Source organism: Tachysurus fulvidraco, chromosome 24 (assembly GCF_022655615.1).
Source record: "Tachysurus fulvidraco isolate hzauxx_2018 chromosome 24, HZAU_PFXX_2.0, whole genome shotgun sequence".
In the NCBI taxonomy this organism is placed as follows: domain Eukaryota; kingdom Metazoa; phylum Chordata; class Actinopteri; order Siluriformes; family Bagridae; genus Tachysurus; species Tachysurus fulvidraco.
This window is the reverse complement of record NC_062541.1, coordinates 236,351-252,463: the sequence shown is the minus strand read 5'-3', so window position 1 is coordinate 252,463 and position 16,113 is coordinate 236,351. Positions and strand designations below refer to the sequence as shown.

General features: G+C 38.3%; 1 protein-coding gene across 1 annotated transcript; it reads right to left on the bottom strand.

Annotated features, from left to right (window-relative positions):
• Positions 1 to 1,384: 1,384 nt before the first annotated feature.
• LOC113648416 (olfactory receptor 10J4-like) lies at positions 1,385 to 5,433 on the bottom strand. The gene is made up of 2 exons (XM_027155586.2): positions 4,513 to 5,433; positions 1,385 to 1,450 (listed from the first exon to the last, which is right to left on the bottom strand). The coding sequence occupies exons 1-2, from the start codon at positions 5,431 to 5,433 to the stop codon at positions 1,385 to 1,387; spliced, it is 987 nt and encodes a 328-aa protein (XP_027011387.1).
• Between the last annotated feature and the right edge of the window lie 10,680 nt (positions 5,434 to 16,113).

The following is a 16,113-nucleotide window of genomic DNA, read 5'->3' as shown; positions in this document are numbered from 1 at the left end:
CTGTTAGACTGTGGAGCTTCTGGCACCAAAACAAATTCCTCACATGTGAAAACATGTATTGCAATAAAGCTGATTCTGATTCTGATTCTTAGAAGTAAATGATAAAAATCTTAAAATTAAATGAATTGTCCTTTTACAAAAATATATTATGAACAACCTAAGTAGTAAGTGCAATTTCAACAACACTTTTACCCAGTTTAACATTTATTTAAGTGCATTATGCATAAAAACTGAACACAGTTATTGTACAATGGTGCAAAACATTTAGTCACAGGTTTGCGGAACTTAAAAACACTGTCCTGCATGTTAACATAAATCAAACATCAAAATATAGAAATTTTTTAAAATCCAATTTCCAATCCCGGGAAGCAATTCTGAATACATGAATTGACTCCACACATTTAAAATCTTAAGTGGCAGCTGTTTGAAAAAGAAAATATTTCTAAAAATTGCCTCACACCTCCAGGGTCGGGTTCGATTCCCGCCTCCGCCTTGTGTGTGCGGAGGTTGCATGTTCTCCCCGTGCCTCGGGGGTTTCCTCCGGGTACTCCGGTTTCCTCACCCGGTCCAAAGACATGCATGGTAGGTTGATTGGCATCTCTGGAAAATTGTCCGTAGTGTGTGATTGCGTGAGCGAATGAGAGTGTGTGTGTGCCCTGTGATGGGTTGGCACTCCGTCCAGGGTGTATCCTGCCTTGATGCCCGATGATACCTGAGATAGGCACAGGCTCCCTGTGACCCAAGGTAGTTCGGATAAAGCGGTAGAAAATGAGTGAGAGTGAGAGTGAATTTTCCCCTGATACTTGCCATCTTTTAGCCTGCGCAAGTGCATCAATATGAGGCATTATGTCCTGAGTAGCAGCCAATATTAGAATCTCATTTAAGTGCATATGTGTGAGCTTTGAGTGCAGCTTCATTTTATTAATGTTCATTACTGAAAAAACTTGCTCACAAAGGTAGGTAGTCCCAAACATGCACAACATTTTTGCAGCCAGTGCTGTTAATTTAGGATAGCCTGGCAGGAGATACTGATAAAATGTGTCCAAGCCCCCAGAGGCAAATTTATCCTTCAATTTTACATCACACTGCAAATCAATTATTTCAAGTTGCATGTCAACAGGCACATCAGAAGCTCTGACTATGAATGGTTAGCGAAAAACTGCTAATTCGGTCTTGAGTTCTTAGCAACCCTGAAAGCTTGTATTTGTACTGTCTTGCGTCAGGATTAATGCTTGCTACACACATCTCTTAGACAGGGAAAATGAACAGGGTCACCGCATGCCATCTCCGTCTGACATAAAGTGAGCTTTAACTTGAATGCATGTATGCTGTCATAATACCGTTACAACTTTTTTGCATCCTTGCAACATTTTGTTCAGATTATTCAAGTGCTCTGTAGTTCAACCACAAATGCAAGGTCCTGCAGCCACAGGTTTACCTTTTTCCTCCATGAAATGTCCGATTTCCCCACATAGATCAAAGAAGCGCTTCAGCACAGCACCTCTGCTTAACCATCATCTAACCATCTAACCATCTATTGTGGTATCGGTCAAAGACGGCAACTCCACGAATGAATATGGCCAGTTGAGCGACATCCGTAATATCAGTACTTTCATCAATTGCAACAGAAAATGCCAGAAATTACTCCACTTTACATTTCATTTGGCTGTCAGATAGTTCAGATATCCTGTCTGCCACAGTATTTCTTGTCAAGCTAATATTGGCAAAAGCTTGTCGCTTCTCAAGACACACAATTTTGGCAGCCTTCAGGATGCAATTTTTGACGAACTCCCCCTCACAGTATGGTTTTGATGCTAATGCTATTTCACTAGCAATTAGGTAGCTGGCTTTCACTGCAGCATCACTGGCCTCTCGGCTCCGGGTGAAAACAGATTGCTGTTTCCTCTGACCCACCAGTATTTCATTTACCTTCTGTCATCTTAGTTCTTCGTGCAAGCTGTTGTATTTTTCGCCATGCTGTTTCATAGTGGCACTGAATATTATGTTTCTTAAGCACCAAAACTTACTGTGTGCACACCAGGCACACAGGTTTCTTATTCACCTCTGTGAACATATAGGAATAGGTCCATTTTTCTTGAAAAATCTGACACTCTGTGTCCACTTTTCTCTTTCTTTTTTTGATAAAAACATTATGTTGATGAGGGTGCCAGGGCCAACAGAAAAGTGGGTAAACTGAACCAAACGCCACTCAGACCCTGAAGCTCAGTACTACCATCTGCTGGTAGTTCCACCGAAAATGAAAATGATTTTTTTTCATATTGCAGATTTATCCCCCCAGGCCGGACTGAACTCCCTGGCGGGGTTCCGGCCCACGGGCCATATGTTTGACAACCCTAACACAAGTTCTGTGGGTCAGATGGTGATCCAATCTTGGATGATAATTCTTGAAGAATGTTGGTAGATCGACTGGTACATAGATTGTAGATCGACTGGTAAATAGATAGCTTCGCCTTGCAGATTAACTCTTTCTTCACTACAACAGACCAGTATATCGACCGCATAATCACTGCAGAGGATACACCGATCTGCCTGTCGATCTCCCGCTCTGTCCTTCCCTCACTTGTGAACAGGACCCCAAGATACTTAAACACCTCCACCAACCTGAAGGGGACAAGCCACCCTTTTCCGGCTGAGAACCATGGCCTCGGACATGGAGGTGCTGATTCTCATCCCTGCTGCGTCACACTCGGCTGCAAACCGTCCCAGTGCACGCTGAAGGTCCTGATTTGATGAAGCCAACAGGACAACATCGTCAGCAAAATGCTGTGAACAATGCTGTGAACATAAATAATGAACAGGACTGGTGACAAAGGGCAGCCCTACCGGAGTCCAACATGCACAGGGAACAAGTCTGACTTACTGCCGGCAATTCGAACCAAACTCCTTCTCTGGTCATATAGGGACCGGTCAGCCCTTAGCAGAGGGCCCCGGATCCCATACTCCAACAGGTCGCCACGAGGGACAAAGTAGAATGCCTTCTCCAGATACACAAAGCACATGTGGACTGGTTGGGCAAACTCCCATGAATCCTCCAGCAACCGGGTGAGGGTATAGAGATGGTCCAGTGTTCCACGACCAGGGCCGAAAACCGCATTGTTCCTCCTGAATACCCTGGCATAGACTTTTCCTCGGAGGCTGAGGAGTGTGATCCCCCTGTAGTTGGAACACACCCTCCGGTCCCCTTCTTAAACAGAGGGACCACCACCCCATATTTCTATATTGTAATGTTAAATGTTTACAAATTGAGTATTATGCTCTACTACCTGCATGTGTACTCAACTCATGACTAACGATTATTCAGATAATACCTGAGTCAGGAAAGAGAATGTGCCAACAAATGTCTTTCTATGATGATAATTTATCTGTACTAGTTTGAAGAAGATAGACACAAGCCAGAAAGTCAAGGCTTTAAACCTCAGCACTGCCAAGCAGGCAGTGATATATCCTTGAGCAAGGCCCATAATCATCTCTGCTCCAGTTGTGCTGTATTGTGGCTGACAGTGTGCCCTGACCCCAGGTGAGATATGTAAAGAAAAGAATATCACTATACTGTAATGTATATAAAAGAAATAAACTCTATCTTTCCTCTAAATCTGTTGTAAAATATTTCTTAAATGTGACATTTCAAATATATTCTATCCTACAGTCCTTGATTAAAAAAAGAATTTCAGCCCACACTTTAATATTGAGACTGACATGTGTTTGTGTGTGTGTGTGTGTGTGTGTGTGTGTGTGTGTGTGTGTGTGTGTGTGTGTGCAGAGAAGGTTGTGAATATCCTTGAGGAGAATCCCAGGGATTTTATAAGTTATGGAGGAACATGAGGATTTGAGGATTACTTGCCTGCCTTGAAGCTCCTGACATGATGTTCAGTATAAAACATGTAATACATAATGTAATATTTCATGTTTACCATAATGGCATTTTAGCTTTATGATGTAATGTCATCTCTGTTACTAACGAGAAAGAGAGAAACCTATGTGTAAATATTTATTTATCATTTTTCATGAAAACAATCACCTTATACTATTTAATTTCATTTAAATTATATATTAAATTTTATTTGTATAGCATCTTTAACAATGGACAGTGACAGTAAATATAAAACCTTAGAATCTAAATTATTTATTGTTTCCCTAATGAGCAAGTTAGAGACAACAATAGCAAGAAAATAAATTTGTTCTGATTCTAGTCTATTATTTCTTTAAAATATGAGTTGGGAAAATAGTTTATTAGTTTATTATGAGCTGGTGTCGTAATCAGGTCTGACCCTTAAAAATATAGATTATGATAATCACTAAGGGAAGAAGCCTTTATTTGTTACATACACATTACAGCACAGTGGAATTCTACTGCTTCCATTAGATGTTTATCATAATTATATCGGACCAAGACAATCACATATAGTTAACAATCATTCTGATCCTGTTTCAAATGTCAAATAAAAGTACAGAAATGACCTAAAAATAAACTTGAGCTACTGTTTGTCATTTGAACATTTTCTTAATATTATTATTAATCTCTTGTAGTTTTAATCCATATATTATAGGGTTAAACAAAGGAGGAATTAGTACATATCCAACTGACAGTATCATGGCTATAATGTGGGGAATCTGTTTGGATTCAACTCTGTTATTTATAATTTCAAAACTCATGTTAACAGAAAAAATTATGAAAATGATCAGATGTGGTAAACAGGTCTGTAAGGCTTTTCTTCTGAAATCTTTAGAATTTTTTAAACACAAAGTGAGTATACAGAGATAAGAGTAAATTATAAAGATCAGTGAAGGAAACACAGCAACAATAAAAATACAGAGTCCATATATGTTATTAAGAGATGTGTCTTTACAGCTTAATTTCACAATTGAATAATTATCACAGTATATTCTGTTTAATTTAAATTTACACAGTTGAAGTTGGTATGATAGAATAATACCGACACCGAGTTCACAAGAAGGCAAAAACCATGACAAAAATAATAGTTTTCTGACTGTGGACATTTTTACAAGAGTTGTATAATGCAATGGTTTGCAAATAGACACATATCTGTCATAGGCCATGACTGATAACAGAGTGAACTCTGATGTAGCATAGGTGTACAGACAAAATGCCTGAAATAAACACCCTTTATAAGACACTGTTTGTTTTTCAGACAGTAAATCAGTGAGCAGTTTGGGATAAATAGCAGTCGATCCAAACAGAGCATTACAAAGCAAAGCAGCAATGAAAATGTACATGGGCTCATGTAAGTGTTTGTTTCTAAATATGACAGAAATGATAACAGTATTAAAACAGATCATCATTATATATGCTGTAAGAGTAAACATAAAGTAAACATATCTGTAATGCTCTAAATCCACAAGACCCTCCAGTGTTAAATATGTGTTGGTAAAATTGGTAGAATATGAATCCATGTGATTTTACAGAAGTCATTCAGAAAGCAGAGTGTAGACAAAGATAAACCTCCCCTGTGATGAGGAAGTCAACTTCATGGATATTTATACTCTCATCCACACACTAGTCATTAGAGTCATTAGAGATTTGCTGAGCTCTTCTTCTTCTTTCCGCTTTTCACTTTAGGGGTCACCACAGCGAATCATCTCTCTCCACCTATCCCTATCTTCTGCATCCCCAACACTTGCACCCACTAGCTTCATTTCCTCATTAATTACATCCATATACCTCCTCTTTGGCCTTCCTCTTTACCTCCAGCCTGGCAGCTCCATGTCCAACATTCTCCTACCAATATACTCACTCTCCCTCCTTTGAACATGTCCAAACCATCTTAATCTGTCCTCCCTAACTTTGTCCCCCAAATGTCCAACATGAGCTGTCCCTCTGATGTACTCGTTCCTAATCCTGTCCAATCTTGTCACTCCCAAAGAGAACCTCAACATCTTCAGCTCAGCTACCTCTAGCTCTGACTCCTGTCTCGTCTTCAGTGACACTGTCTCTAAACCGTACAGCATGGCCGGTCTCACCACTGTCCTGTACACCTTCCCCTTGATTCTTGCTGATATTTTCCTATCACACAGAACTCCTGACACCTTTCTCCACCCACTCCAACCTGCCTGCACTCGCTTCTTTACTTCTTTCCCACTCTCTCCATTGCTCTGGACAGTTGACCCCATGTACTTAAACTCCTGTAGCTTCTTCACCTCTTCACCCTGTAACCTTACTGTTCCACTTCCCTCCCTTTCAATCACAGACATGTACTCAGTCTTACTACGACTGACTTTCATTCCTCTTCTCTCCAGCGCAAACCTCCAGCTCTCCAGGTTTTCCTCCACCTGCTCCCTGCTCTCACTACAGATCACAATGTCATCTGCAAACTCCTGTCTGACCTCCTCTGACAACTGGTCCATCACTATAGCAAACAGGAAGGGGCTCAGAGCCGATCCCTGATGCAGTCCCACCTCCACTTTATACTCCTCTGTCTGACCTACAACACACCTCACCACTGTCCTGCTCCTCTCATACATGTCCTGCACCACTCTAACATACTTCTCTGCTACTCCTGACTTCCTCATACAGTACCACAGCTCTTCTCTTGGCACCCTGTCATACGCTTTCTCCAAGTCTACAAACACACAGTGCAACTCCCTCTGACCATCACTATACTTCTCCATCAACATTCTCAGAGCAAAAATTGCATCTGTTGTGCTCTTTCTGGGCTGAGCATTACTAAAAGGAAATTTCTGCTAATTTCCAGACCTTCAGCTATTATAAATGTGGTTTATAATTAATGTCAATAGTAAACTACAAAAACATGTTTTTATTGGTCAATAATGTATTTCTCTTAAAAATCATCAAAGCAAACACATCTTAAATATCTTTTTTCCAAGATGCTGCCGTGAGCTCGGCCTCTGTCATGACTGCTCTGACCATGCTTTGTTTGTTTTTGTTTCTTTTCTGCACTGGTAAACACTTCAACCTGGCTTTCTTTACATAGAAGTCATTATCTTCATATTTTCTAGACTGACTGGGTAAAATCTTGAGGAGCAACAAAAGATGTAACCAAAGAAAAGGCCATGTGGGGAACGAGCCGGCATTAGGATTAGGCCGAGGGCATACACACACTGTGCAACCCTGCTTACGATCCTGTTAGCCAATGTCCAGTCTCTGGAGAACAAGCTCAATGACCTCAGGTCCAGGGTAAATTTCCAGAAGGACATTCAAGACTGCAACCTCCTCTGCTTCTCTGAAACATGGCTGAACCCAGCGGTTCCAGATCATGCCATTCAACCATACAATTTCTTCTTGGTTTACCGCATGGACAGAACAATTGTGTGGGGGAAGTCAAAGGTGGGTGGAGTGTGTCTGATGGTAAACAACAGTTGGTGTGACAGCACAAACATTGTACATTTTTCATACTCTTGCTCACCCAACCTGGAGCTCTTGTCGATCAAATGTTGCCCTTTCTACCTTCCATAGGAATTTAGCTTGGTCATAGTCAGTGCTGTTTATATTCCAGCTCAGGTAGACATGGCCACTGCTTTCCCTGCTAAAAAAACAGCATTGCTGGTCCAGCATAAGGTATGTTTTGCATGCTGGGACCAGCTTGGGATGGTGGTATTCAGGTCCAGCATTAGGTGCTGTTTGCTGGTGTGCTGGCTGACCAGCCTGGGATGCTGGTGTGCTGGTCAACCAGCTTGGGATGGTGGTATGCAGGTCCAGCATTAGGTGCTGGTTGCTGGTGTGCTGGCCGAACAGCCTGGGATGCTGGTGTGCTGGTCAACATATCTTGTCTTTTGGATGCTAGTATAATCCCAGCAAGACCACAACAAAACCCATTTGTTACACATCACATTTCTTAGTGCATATTCATAGTTAAATAAAGACCAAGACAATTTTCTAGAGAATTGCAATTCACTTTTTAATAAAGAAAAACATTCTGGATATTCCTATTCTTATATATATAGTTTGTTTAAAATATTTATTGGACAATGACATTTGCCATCACACTGTAATTTACACATGTCCACAAATAACATTACACAATATAACCTTTACAACACACATTTTTGTTCTTAGCTTTCGCTCTCTCTTTTAGTGAGTAACAAGTAGTATGTGGTGGCGATGACCATGTTTATTTAAGAGGTGCTACACTATATACTATAACTATATAATCACTCATTTGTCCTATACATTGTCCAGTGAACGAGTTACGATAAAACATCTACTGCTTAAGTTACAGACCTTTAAGCATTAGTATTTGTGCCCTGAAGAAGTCTTGCTTCCATCATACCCAATAAACCTGAGTTTGGTCAAACATGTCATAGTTAAAGTACCGTACGGCCATCATCCAGGTACCTCACATATGTAAACATTCTGATTCCCAGTGATCAGCAGATTTGTCTTGTACAAGCGGAAGCTTTTTATTTACCCCAAAACAAAATGCTAATTACGGTGGCAAAAGCATGATGATCTGGAACACGTGCACTTATACCAATGTCGATAAACACTGTAAGGTATATAATGTGGTCGAAAACATTGCGAGATTTATTTTTGGAAAGTGCAGGAACTACATTTACCTTCGGGAACATAGTCGCTTTAAAGGTTGCATAGCAATGCTGATGCTGGGTAATATCTCTTATTACTGCTTTACTAAAAAAACAAACAAACAACTTAAATACTTCTTAATTGAGACAAATGGATTATATATATAGCTTTCAAAACCATCATTCTGTATGATTTATATGCTGCTTCCCTCATGGAGCCGCGGGAAGTCAACATTTGTTGTTATTACTATATTTAATTTGTGGAGACACTTTAATCCCTAAAAAAAGATTAAATGTTTTTATTCTTTGTTATCTGAACCTTTTTGAGCTTTGTTATTTCAGTTCTTTATTCAAAAGAGGGAGCAAAAGAAATAACACACTTATAATTAAATATATTCCAATATATTGTGTTTTAATCTTATATTAGTGTGTTACATAGAAACATACACAAACAAAAATAAAGGTTGTTCCCATAAAGCTCATTCCAGAAAGATCATACTGGTTAACCAGCTACACCAGCCCCATTTTGCTTGATAACACCATGACTATGCTGGCCACCCATCTATACCAGCACTATACCAATATTATACCAGCACTATACCAGCATGAACCAGCATAAACCAGCCTGGACCAGCATGAACCAGTAAAAACCAGCCTGGACCAGCATGGAATTCATGCTGGTTTATGCTGGATTTTTCAGCAGGGCTCTATTGGAGTGTTTTGATTTGAACCAGGTTGTGGACTTTCCTACTCATAAAGGCCACACTCTTGATTTAGTGATCCTAAATGGTTCATTTGTGTCCCAGTTGTCCACATCTGACTTAGTACTATCTGATCATCTTGCTGTCTATTTTAATATGGAGCTGCCTGACATGAACACTACCTCTTTCTACATTATAAATTATCGCAAATGGAGATCTATTGACCCCTCTGATTTTGCTGAATACATTGATTCTTTTTTAAGTTGTTTTTCTCTGTCTGTTGCATTGGAAGACAAAGTACTCATGGTTAATTCTGCTCTGTCATCTAGCCTCGATTTATTTGCCCCTTTGAAATCACAATCTATTTTCTTTGGAAGATCCTCTCCCTGGCTTAGTGATAATCTGCATGCAATGAAGACATCATGTCGTACAATCGAGCGTAGGTGGCGTGTGTCTGGCCTAACTGTCCATTAGCAGGCATGGAAAGACCACTTACTTGAATACAAGTAGCAGCAGCAAGATCTGCTTATTTTGCACAGCTTGTTGATAACAATCATAATACAGACAGTTATTTAATTCCCTCAACAAACTACGTAAATGTAATAATTCTTTGACTGATTTTCCTCAACTCACTTTTGTAATAAGTTTCTTAATTTCTTTAGCTCTAAGATTGATCACACTTGTAAATGTATTATTTCTTCTCTTCCTATGTCTTTTTCTCCTTCATCTGCTTGGGAATTTTCTGGTATCCATCTCTCAAACTTCTCCACAATGAATGTGAATTCTCTTTGCAATGAGGTTTCAAAAATGAAATCCACTTCCTTTGTTGATCCTGTACCAGGCTGTTTCAATCATGTTTTATCTCCTTATGTCCGGCTGTATTAAGCATTATCAATGATTCTTTGTGTGCAGCATTTAAAATTGTTGCTGTGACTTCCGTACGAAAAAAAATAATATCAACTTCGATAATCACAATAATTTCCACCGCATGTCCAATCTTCTTTTTCTTGCCAAAATTTTAGAGCAAATTGTTGCTAATAAATTGAATTCTCATCTTACTACAAACAATCGTTTTGAGCCTCTTCAATCGGGATTCCGTAAACTCCACAGCACTAAAACAGTTTTAGTTAAGGTCACTAATGATTCGCTAATAGCTTCTGATTTTAGCTGCCTTTCTATCTTGATTCTTCTTGATCTCGGTGCCACATTTGACACTGTTGATCATTCAATTTTACTTACTCAGTTACAGTCTGTTTTTGGTGTTTCTGGAACTGCACTAAGCTGGTTTGAGTCGTATCTCTCAGATCGAAAGCAGTTCATTACTCTGGGTGGTTGCTGGTCTGATATTGATGTGAAATCTGGTGTTCCTCAAGGATTTACATTTATCCATTGGGTCAACTTTTAAGATCACTTGGTCTCAACTTTCACTTTTATGGAGATGACACTCAGGTTTATGTACATTCAAAACCTGATGTTAATGTGGCTGTGTCTCTTCTCTCTCAGTGTATCTCTGGGATAAAAAAATGGATGGCTGGAAATTTCTTGTGTCTGAACAGAGACAAGACGGAGGTAATACTCATTGGTTCACCCTACTAGTTAAGTAAGGCTTGGTCTTTAACTTTAAGTGTGGATGGCTCTACATTAGAATTCCAAACGAAATTAAAACATTTAGGGGTGATATTTGATGCACATTTAACATTTGTTCCCCATGTTCAGAACACTGTAAAGACATCATTCTTTCATTTAAAAAACATTACCCAATTGCGTCCTATTCTGTCACTCCCGGTGGCTGAAAAGTTGATTAATATCCTTGTGTTTTCTTGTATTGATTATTGTAATGCTTTGCTGGTCGGGGTCTCAAACGCTACCCTAAATAAATTACAGCTGGTTCAAAATTACAGCCGCCCGAATCCTGACTGGAACAAGGACAAGCGATCACATCACTCCAGTCTTGGAGTCCTTACATTGTCTCCCTGACAGATTTCAGGTGGATTTTAAAGTTCTAATGCTTAACTACAAAGCTTTGAATGGCTTGTCTTCTCACTACCTTACTGGACTTTTAGCCCCTACACACCCGTGTGTGCTCTCCACCCTTCGGAAACTGGCCTTTTAATCGTCACACATACCTTTTTAATATCTCTGGGTGAAAGGGCATTGTGTTTGGTAGCTCCAAGACTCTGGAAATCCTTTCCTGTTCGGATTAGACAAGCAGAATCCCTTTGTGTCTTTAAATTCTCCCTCAAAGCTTTTTTCTTTAGGGTAGCTTTTACTGAGAATAGATTTTTTTTAACGTACTTGTTTTAATAGTATGTTCTTATTTGGTGTGTTTTTTATATTTTACTTATTTTAACATATTATTTGTATAATTGTTTTAATAAACTTTTAAAAGCACTATAGAAAATAATGTTTATTATTATTATTATTATTATTATTATTATTATTATTATTATTATTATTATTATGTTTCTGCTATTAATGTTTATTGTCTTAGAATGATAGAGATTTTAGTATTTCTGCTCTTTTTAGTCAGGGAACTCACTTTTTGTATAATTAGACTATAATCTCTTTGTCTTTTTGCTGCATCATTTAAGATAGATTCATTCTACAGAAAACAAAGCCATGTTCATTTCATATGTTTTAAGGTTTTATTTAGATAGAATAATCTTTTCTATGATTTGTAATCTACTTTAATTTTTATATAAAAAAGTCTATAGTTGTACCTGTTTAGTTTAGGAACCTCAGTAATGTTTAAACAAACATATAATTTTTTTGTCAGAACATCTCAGTCAGCAAAAGACCAAAGTGCAGTCTACACATATGGATGGTGCAGAAGTGTACAGCCCAAGGCCCACACACCTTAGCTTGCTCACCTGTCATTGATATTTATGTTGATATTAAAATGTACAACATAAGACACAGATATGAAATGACCACAGTGTATACTCTGTTTGTGCATACATCTGGTATGTAACCAAGTCTCCAAATTACTGTGTTTAATATTCTGGTTTCATGTGTTGTTGTTTTTGGATCCATATATTTTGCCTAGCCTTTGTACATATCCTGATCCTCTTTGTGCTTGTGACTCTGCCTAGTGATATTGTTTGCCTGTTTGTTCATTAACATTTACATTTGTCTTATCATTCTATCTTCTGGCATTGTTATGATGTATAATGTTTTTTTTTTTTTTCATTCATTGCTCATGTGTTAAACAACAGGATAAAGATGACTTTATTACTCTCATTATCCTGTCCCAGAATAGACCTTTGTCTCTGAAGTGGTTATTTGTTGTTATTCCTCATTAGAATGATATAAATGAAAGATAAACATGTTTGTTAGATAATTGGGCAGTTGTCCAGTTTCATGCGATTAGTCTCATGGGGAGTGTGGAGCAAATCCCCAGACCTCTTATTAAAGAACATTAATGCAATGCTCCTAATTAAACCCCTTTAGAGTTCATGCTTCTAGCTCTGCTCCACTGGTCCCACCATCTCCCAGGGTTCAAGGCAGGAACCCATCAAGACTGAGACGGTGGGACTTCCCACTGATGTCAAAACAGCCGACTTTTGTATGTAATTTTGGGCCAAATGCTATCAATGTAAATGTTTAATAAAGCTGACTTAGTATGATTGTGCACAATTCTAATTCCTGGGACCTCAAATACTAACACCATCATATATACATCAAAAGTAAAATGGCATAACCAGAGAATATTAATTCTAGTTTTAACATGAAGTCTGTCTACAGTTCACTGAAGGAAACTTCAGTGCAGAGCTGTTTATGGCATTAAATAGAAGGAATTTACTAAGCATGCACTGTCTAATGTCTTTTACACATTCTTCTGTATTATAATAAAATAAAATAAATAAATAAAGTTTCAAGACAAAGAAAAAGAAAGAATAACAAAGTGGAAAACAAACAAACAAACAAACAAAACACAGAGTAGCTTAACAAAACAATAGGTGCACAGTACACATAACTAAAACTACACTTTCCTTATTTCAAATGAAAGAAAACTTAAAACAATGCACTTAACTTTAAACTAAGCTTAACATTTATGTAAATTTAATCATCACTTGTTTTTGCCTTCTTGGCTGCACTTTCTGCACTTTCACTCGCAGCTCTTTTCAATAAAAATGTATCCAAAGAACTTTGCTTTTGCCTGCCTTTCAAAATGCTTCGAAAATGTGACAAACAAGTGTCATTAAAAAGCGCTGAAGCATGACCAGTTGCCACTTTCAAGCAAAAAAAGAGTACAGCGCACAAGATACACTTTGATTCAAGCGGGTAACACGTGCGAGTGAGCGAGAGATGCTCTCGGATGATGCTCGACCCTGCGCGCCAACTAGCGGGACGCTCCGGAAACACGGCTCGTATCTCGGATTTGGGCTCGTATCTTGAACGAACATATGGCCCGAGCTCCGGCTCGTATCTCAAAAAACTCGTATGTTAGGCTGCTCGTATCTCGAGGTACCACTGTAGTTTAATTAAAAGTGAATGGTGGAGATGAAAATCAGTCTATCAATCTAAACATATTGCTTAAAAAGGTTCTTAAGCTTTATGGATTGAAGGGTCTCTTAAAAAATTAGTTTCTTAGCAGCAGGCCCCTGAGATAGTGTATGAGATTGTGCAAAAACAGCAACAACTGAAATATTGTACAGAGGTTCAACCAACTCTGAGTCTAAACTCTGAGTGACAAACCCTGAGATGGGAAACTGTGAGTTTTCGATTACAGAACAGCTGAAATGAGTTTTATCAACTCTAAATTGACTGACTCTGAGTTATGCGCGTGCAACTATAAAACGCCATCATCAATGGAGCGCAGATATAACGAGTCACCATGGCAACAGCGTCAGACAAAAAAATAAATCTGTATATTTCTCACCAGCAAAACTGGAAGAGCTTATGCAAGCATATGGAGAATATGAAGATGTATATATAAAACTATATACATTTAAAAGGTATATTTTTAATGTAAACTTCTTCCTCTAGTTACACACACTTTGTTCAGTTCGAGGTTAATTCATGCAGTTGTATATTGTTTGTGACAGCATTAGAAGTGCAGTTTATTGTCTCTCCTGATTGTTCAAGTGGTAGATGTTGATCTGATATTTAGAAAGTAATTAATAAATAAAGAGACCAAATTAGTAAGTAGACCAAAACTTTCTAGAGATAGTAATTATTACATTAATCTAATGTAATCTAATTAGACTAGTAATTTGTAGTTAGTAATTAAGAACTATTTTAGAGAAAATTCCCAACTGTTATAATATCAGAGGTGAAACTGGAAGAACAGTATTTTATTTTATCAGGAAACAACACAAAAATGGTCAGAAAGCACTTAAGAGCGAGGCGCACTTTCCTGACCGCTCTGTAAACAGTAGCCTTACTAATATGTTCTGTGTCCCCGATGTTATACACACAAAACTACCATTTGCACAGAAACATAAGGCAACGCAAAGGATCAGCTCGGATGTAAGAGCATGGCCGCGATGGCTGATGTTTCTGATGTAAGGATGGATGACATTATGGATGTATCTTATTGACTGTATCTTATTGGTACCTAAAATAAAAATGCATAGGGATGTGACAAAAAATCCACTCTGGGCTCAAAATCCTTTGGTGATGTAAATGTAACTCCCTACGAATTAATAAAGCCTCTTCATAAACAGGATCGTCCATAAAAGAACATTTCATTTCCTTAGATACTCTCTACTGAAATACAGTATACCTCCCTTTCTGAAACGGAAAACCCAGAGTTGCCCTCATTTCAGGGTTAAAATACTCAGAGTTTTCACTTAACCTCCTTTCTGAAACAGGCCCCAGAAGTCCCCAAAATTGTGGCCTAGAAATTCCTTAAGTTTATGCAGGACCAAAATATATGTCCATGGGAGGCTGAAATAACCAAACCTGATTTTTATAATAGAACAGATTTCTAATTTTAGTTTTGCACATGTCTAATGCTTGAGGAAGAAGCCTTTATTATCGACACACATATATTACAATGAAATTCTTTTCTTCACATATCCCACCTTAGATCAATAGAAGTGTCCAAAAGTAGGTCTATAGGATGAATAATCGAGGCCCATTACTAACAATGAAAATTGGGCAGTCATGTTACCCATAGGTATAGAATGATGTAAAATAATTTGTATTCTGGCAGGTTTACTGTTCCATATAAATGATGACAGAGCTCTGTTGGGGATCAGTACTGTAATGTATTGAAGCAGGTAGATAATCCTTAGAGATTATGTCAGTTTAACTGAGATAATTCAACCTGCGGACTGATAATGTGTCACACCGAGAGGAGAAAGACAGACCCAGAGACAGGATAGCTTCAAATAAATAGGTTTAATAACTAAAATACACGAAACAGGAGCACAGACAAAACTAGACAGGACAAAAGACCAGGAAATAATGAATGATTCCGTGCTGCTCAAGGCAGCACATCAAGGCTAAATACTATAAACAATTAACAAGGGGGAACAGGTGTGCAGAGACGGGGAGGAGTAAACAAGGGCGGGGCAGAACATGTGACAAAGAACATGACCAGAAGCGCATGGCCAAAAGTCCTGACATCATAAAAGTTAGTCCCAGTGCTTTAAATCCTCTTCAACTCACTCCAATAGTGGAAGAAAGTTTTACTAAAAAGTTTGGAAAATACAGTATTGGCCACACTGATATAAAGGTATGTGAATGTGTAGAAAATGTCTGGGAATAAACACTATTAGGAATTCCACTCTTCAGTTAAACCCAGGCAATAATTCAGATGCACTCAGAATTCAGGAATTCAAATTCAATTTGTATAATGTAAATATAATTGTAATATTTGTATAGTGCTTTTAACAATTGTCTCAAAGAAGCTTTACAGAAGTATAGAAACAGAAGAGAAAAA

Bases quoted from the DNA above. Each gene is read 5' to 3' on its own strand.
- LOC113648416 (XM_027155586.2), bottom strand. From the start codon at position 5,433: ATGGATTCATATTCTACCAATTTTACCAACACATATTTAACACTGGAG. The intron at 1,451-4,512 runs AAATGACAAACA...TCGGACATTTCA, and splicing joins ATAATATTAAGAAAATGTTC to TGGAGGAAAAAGGTAAACCT.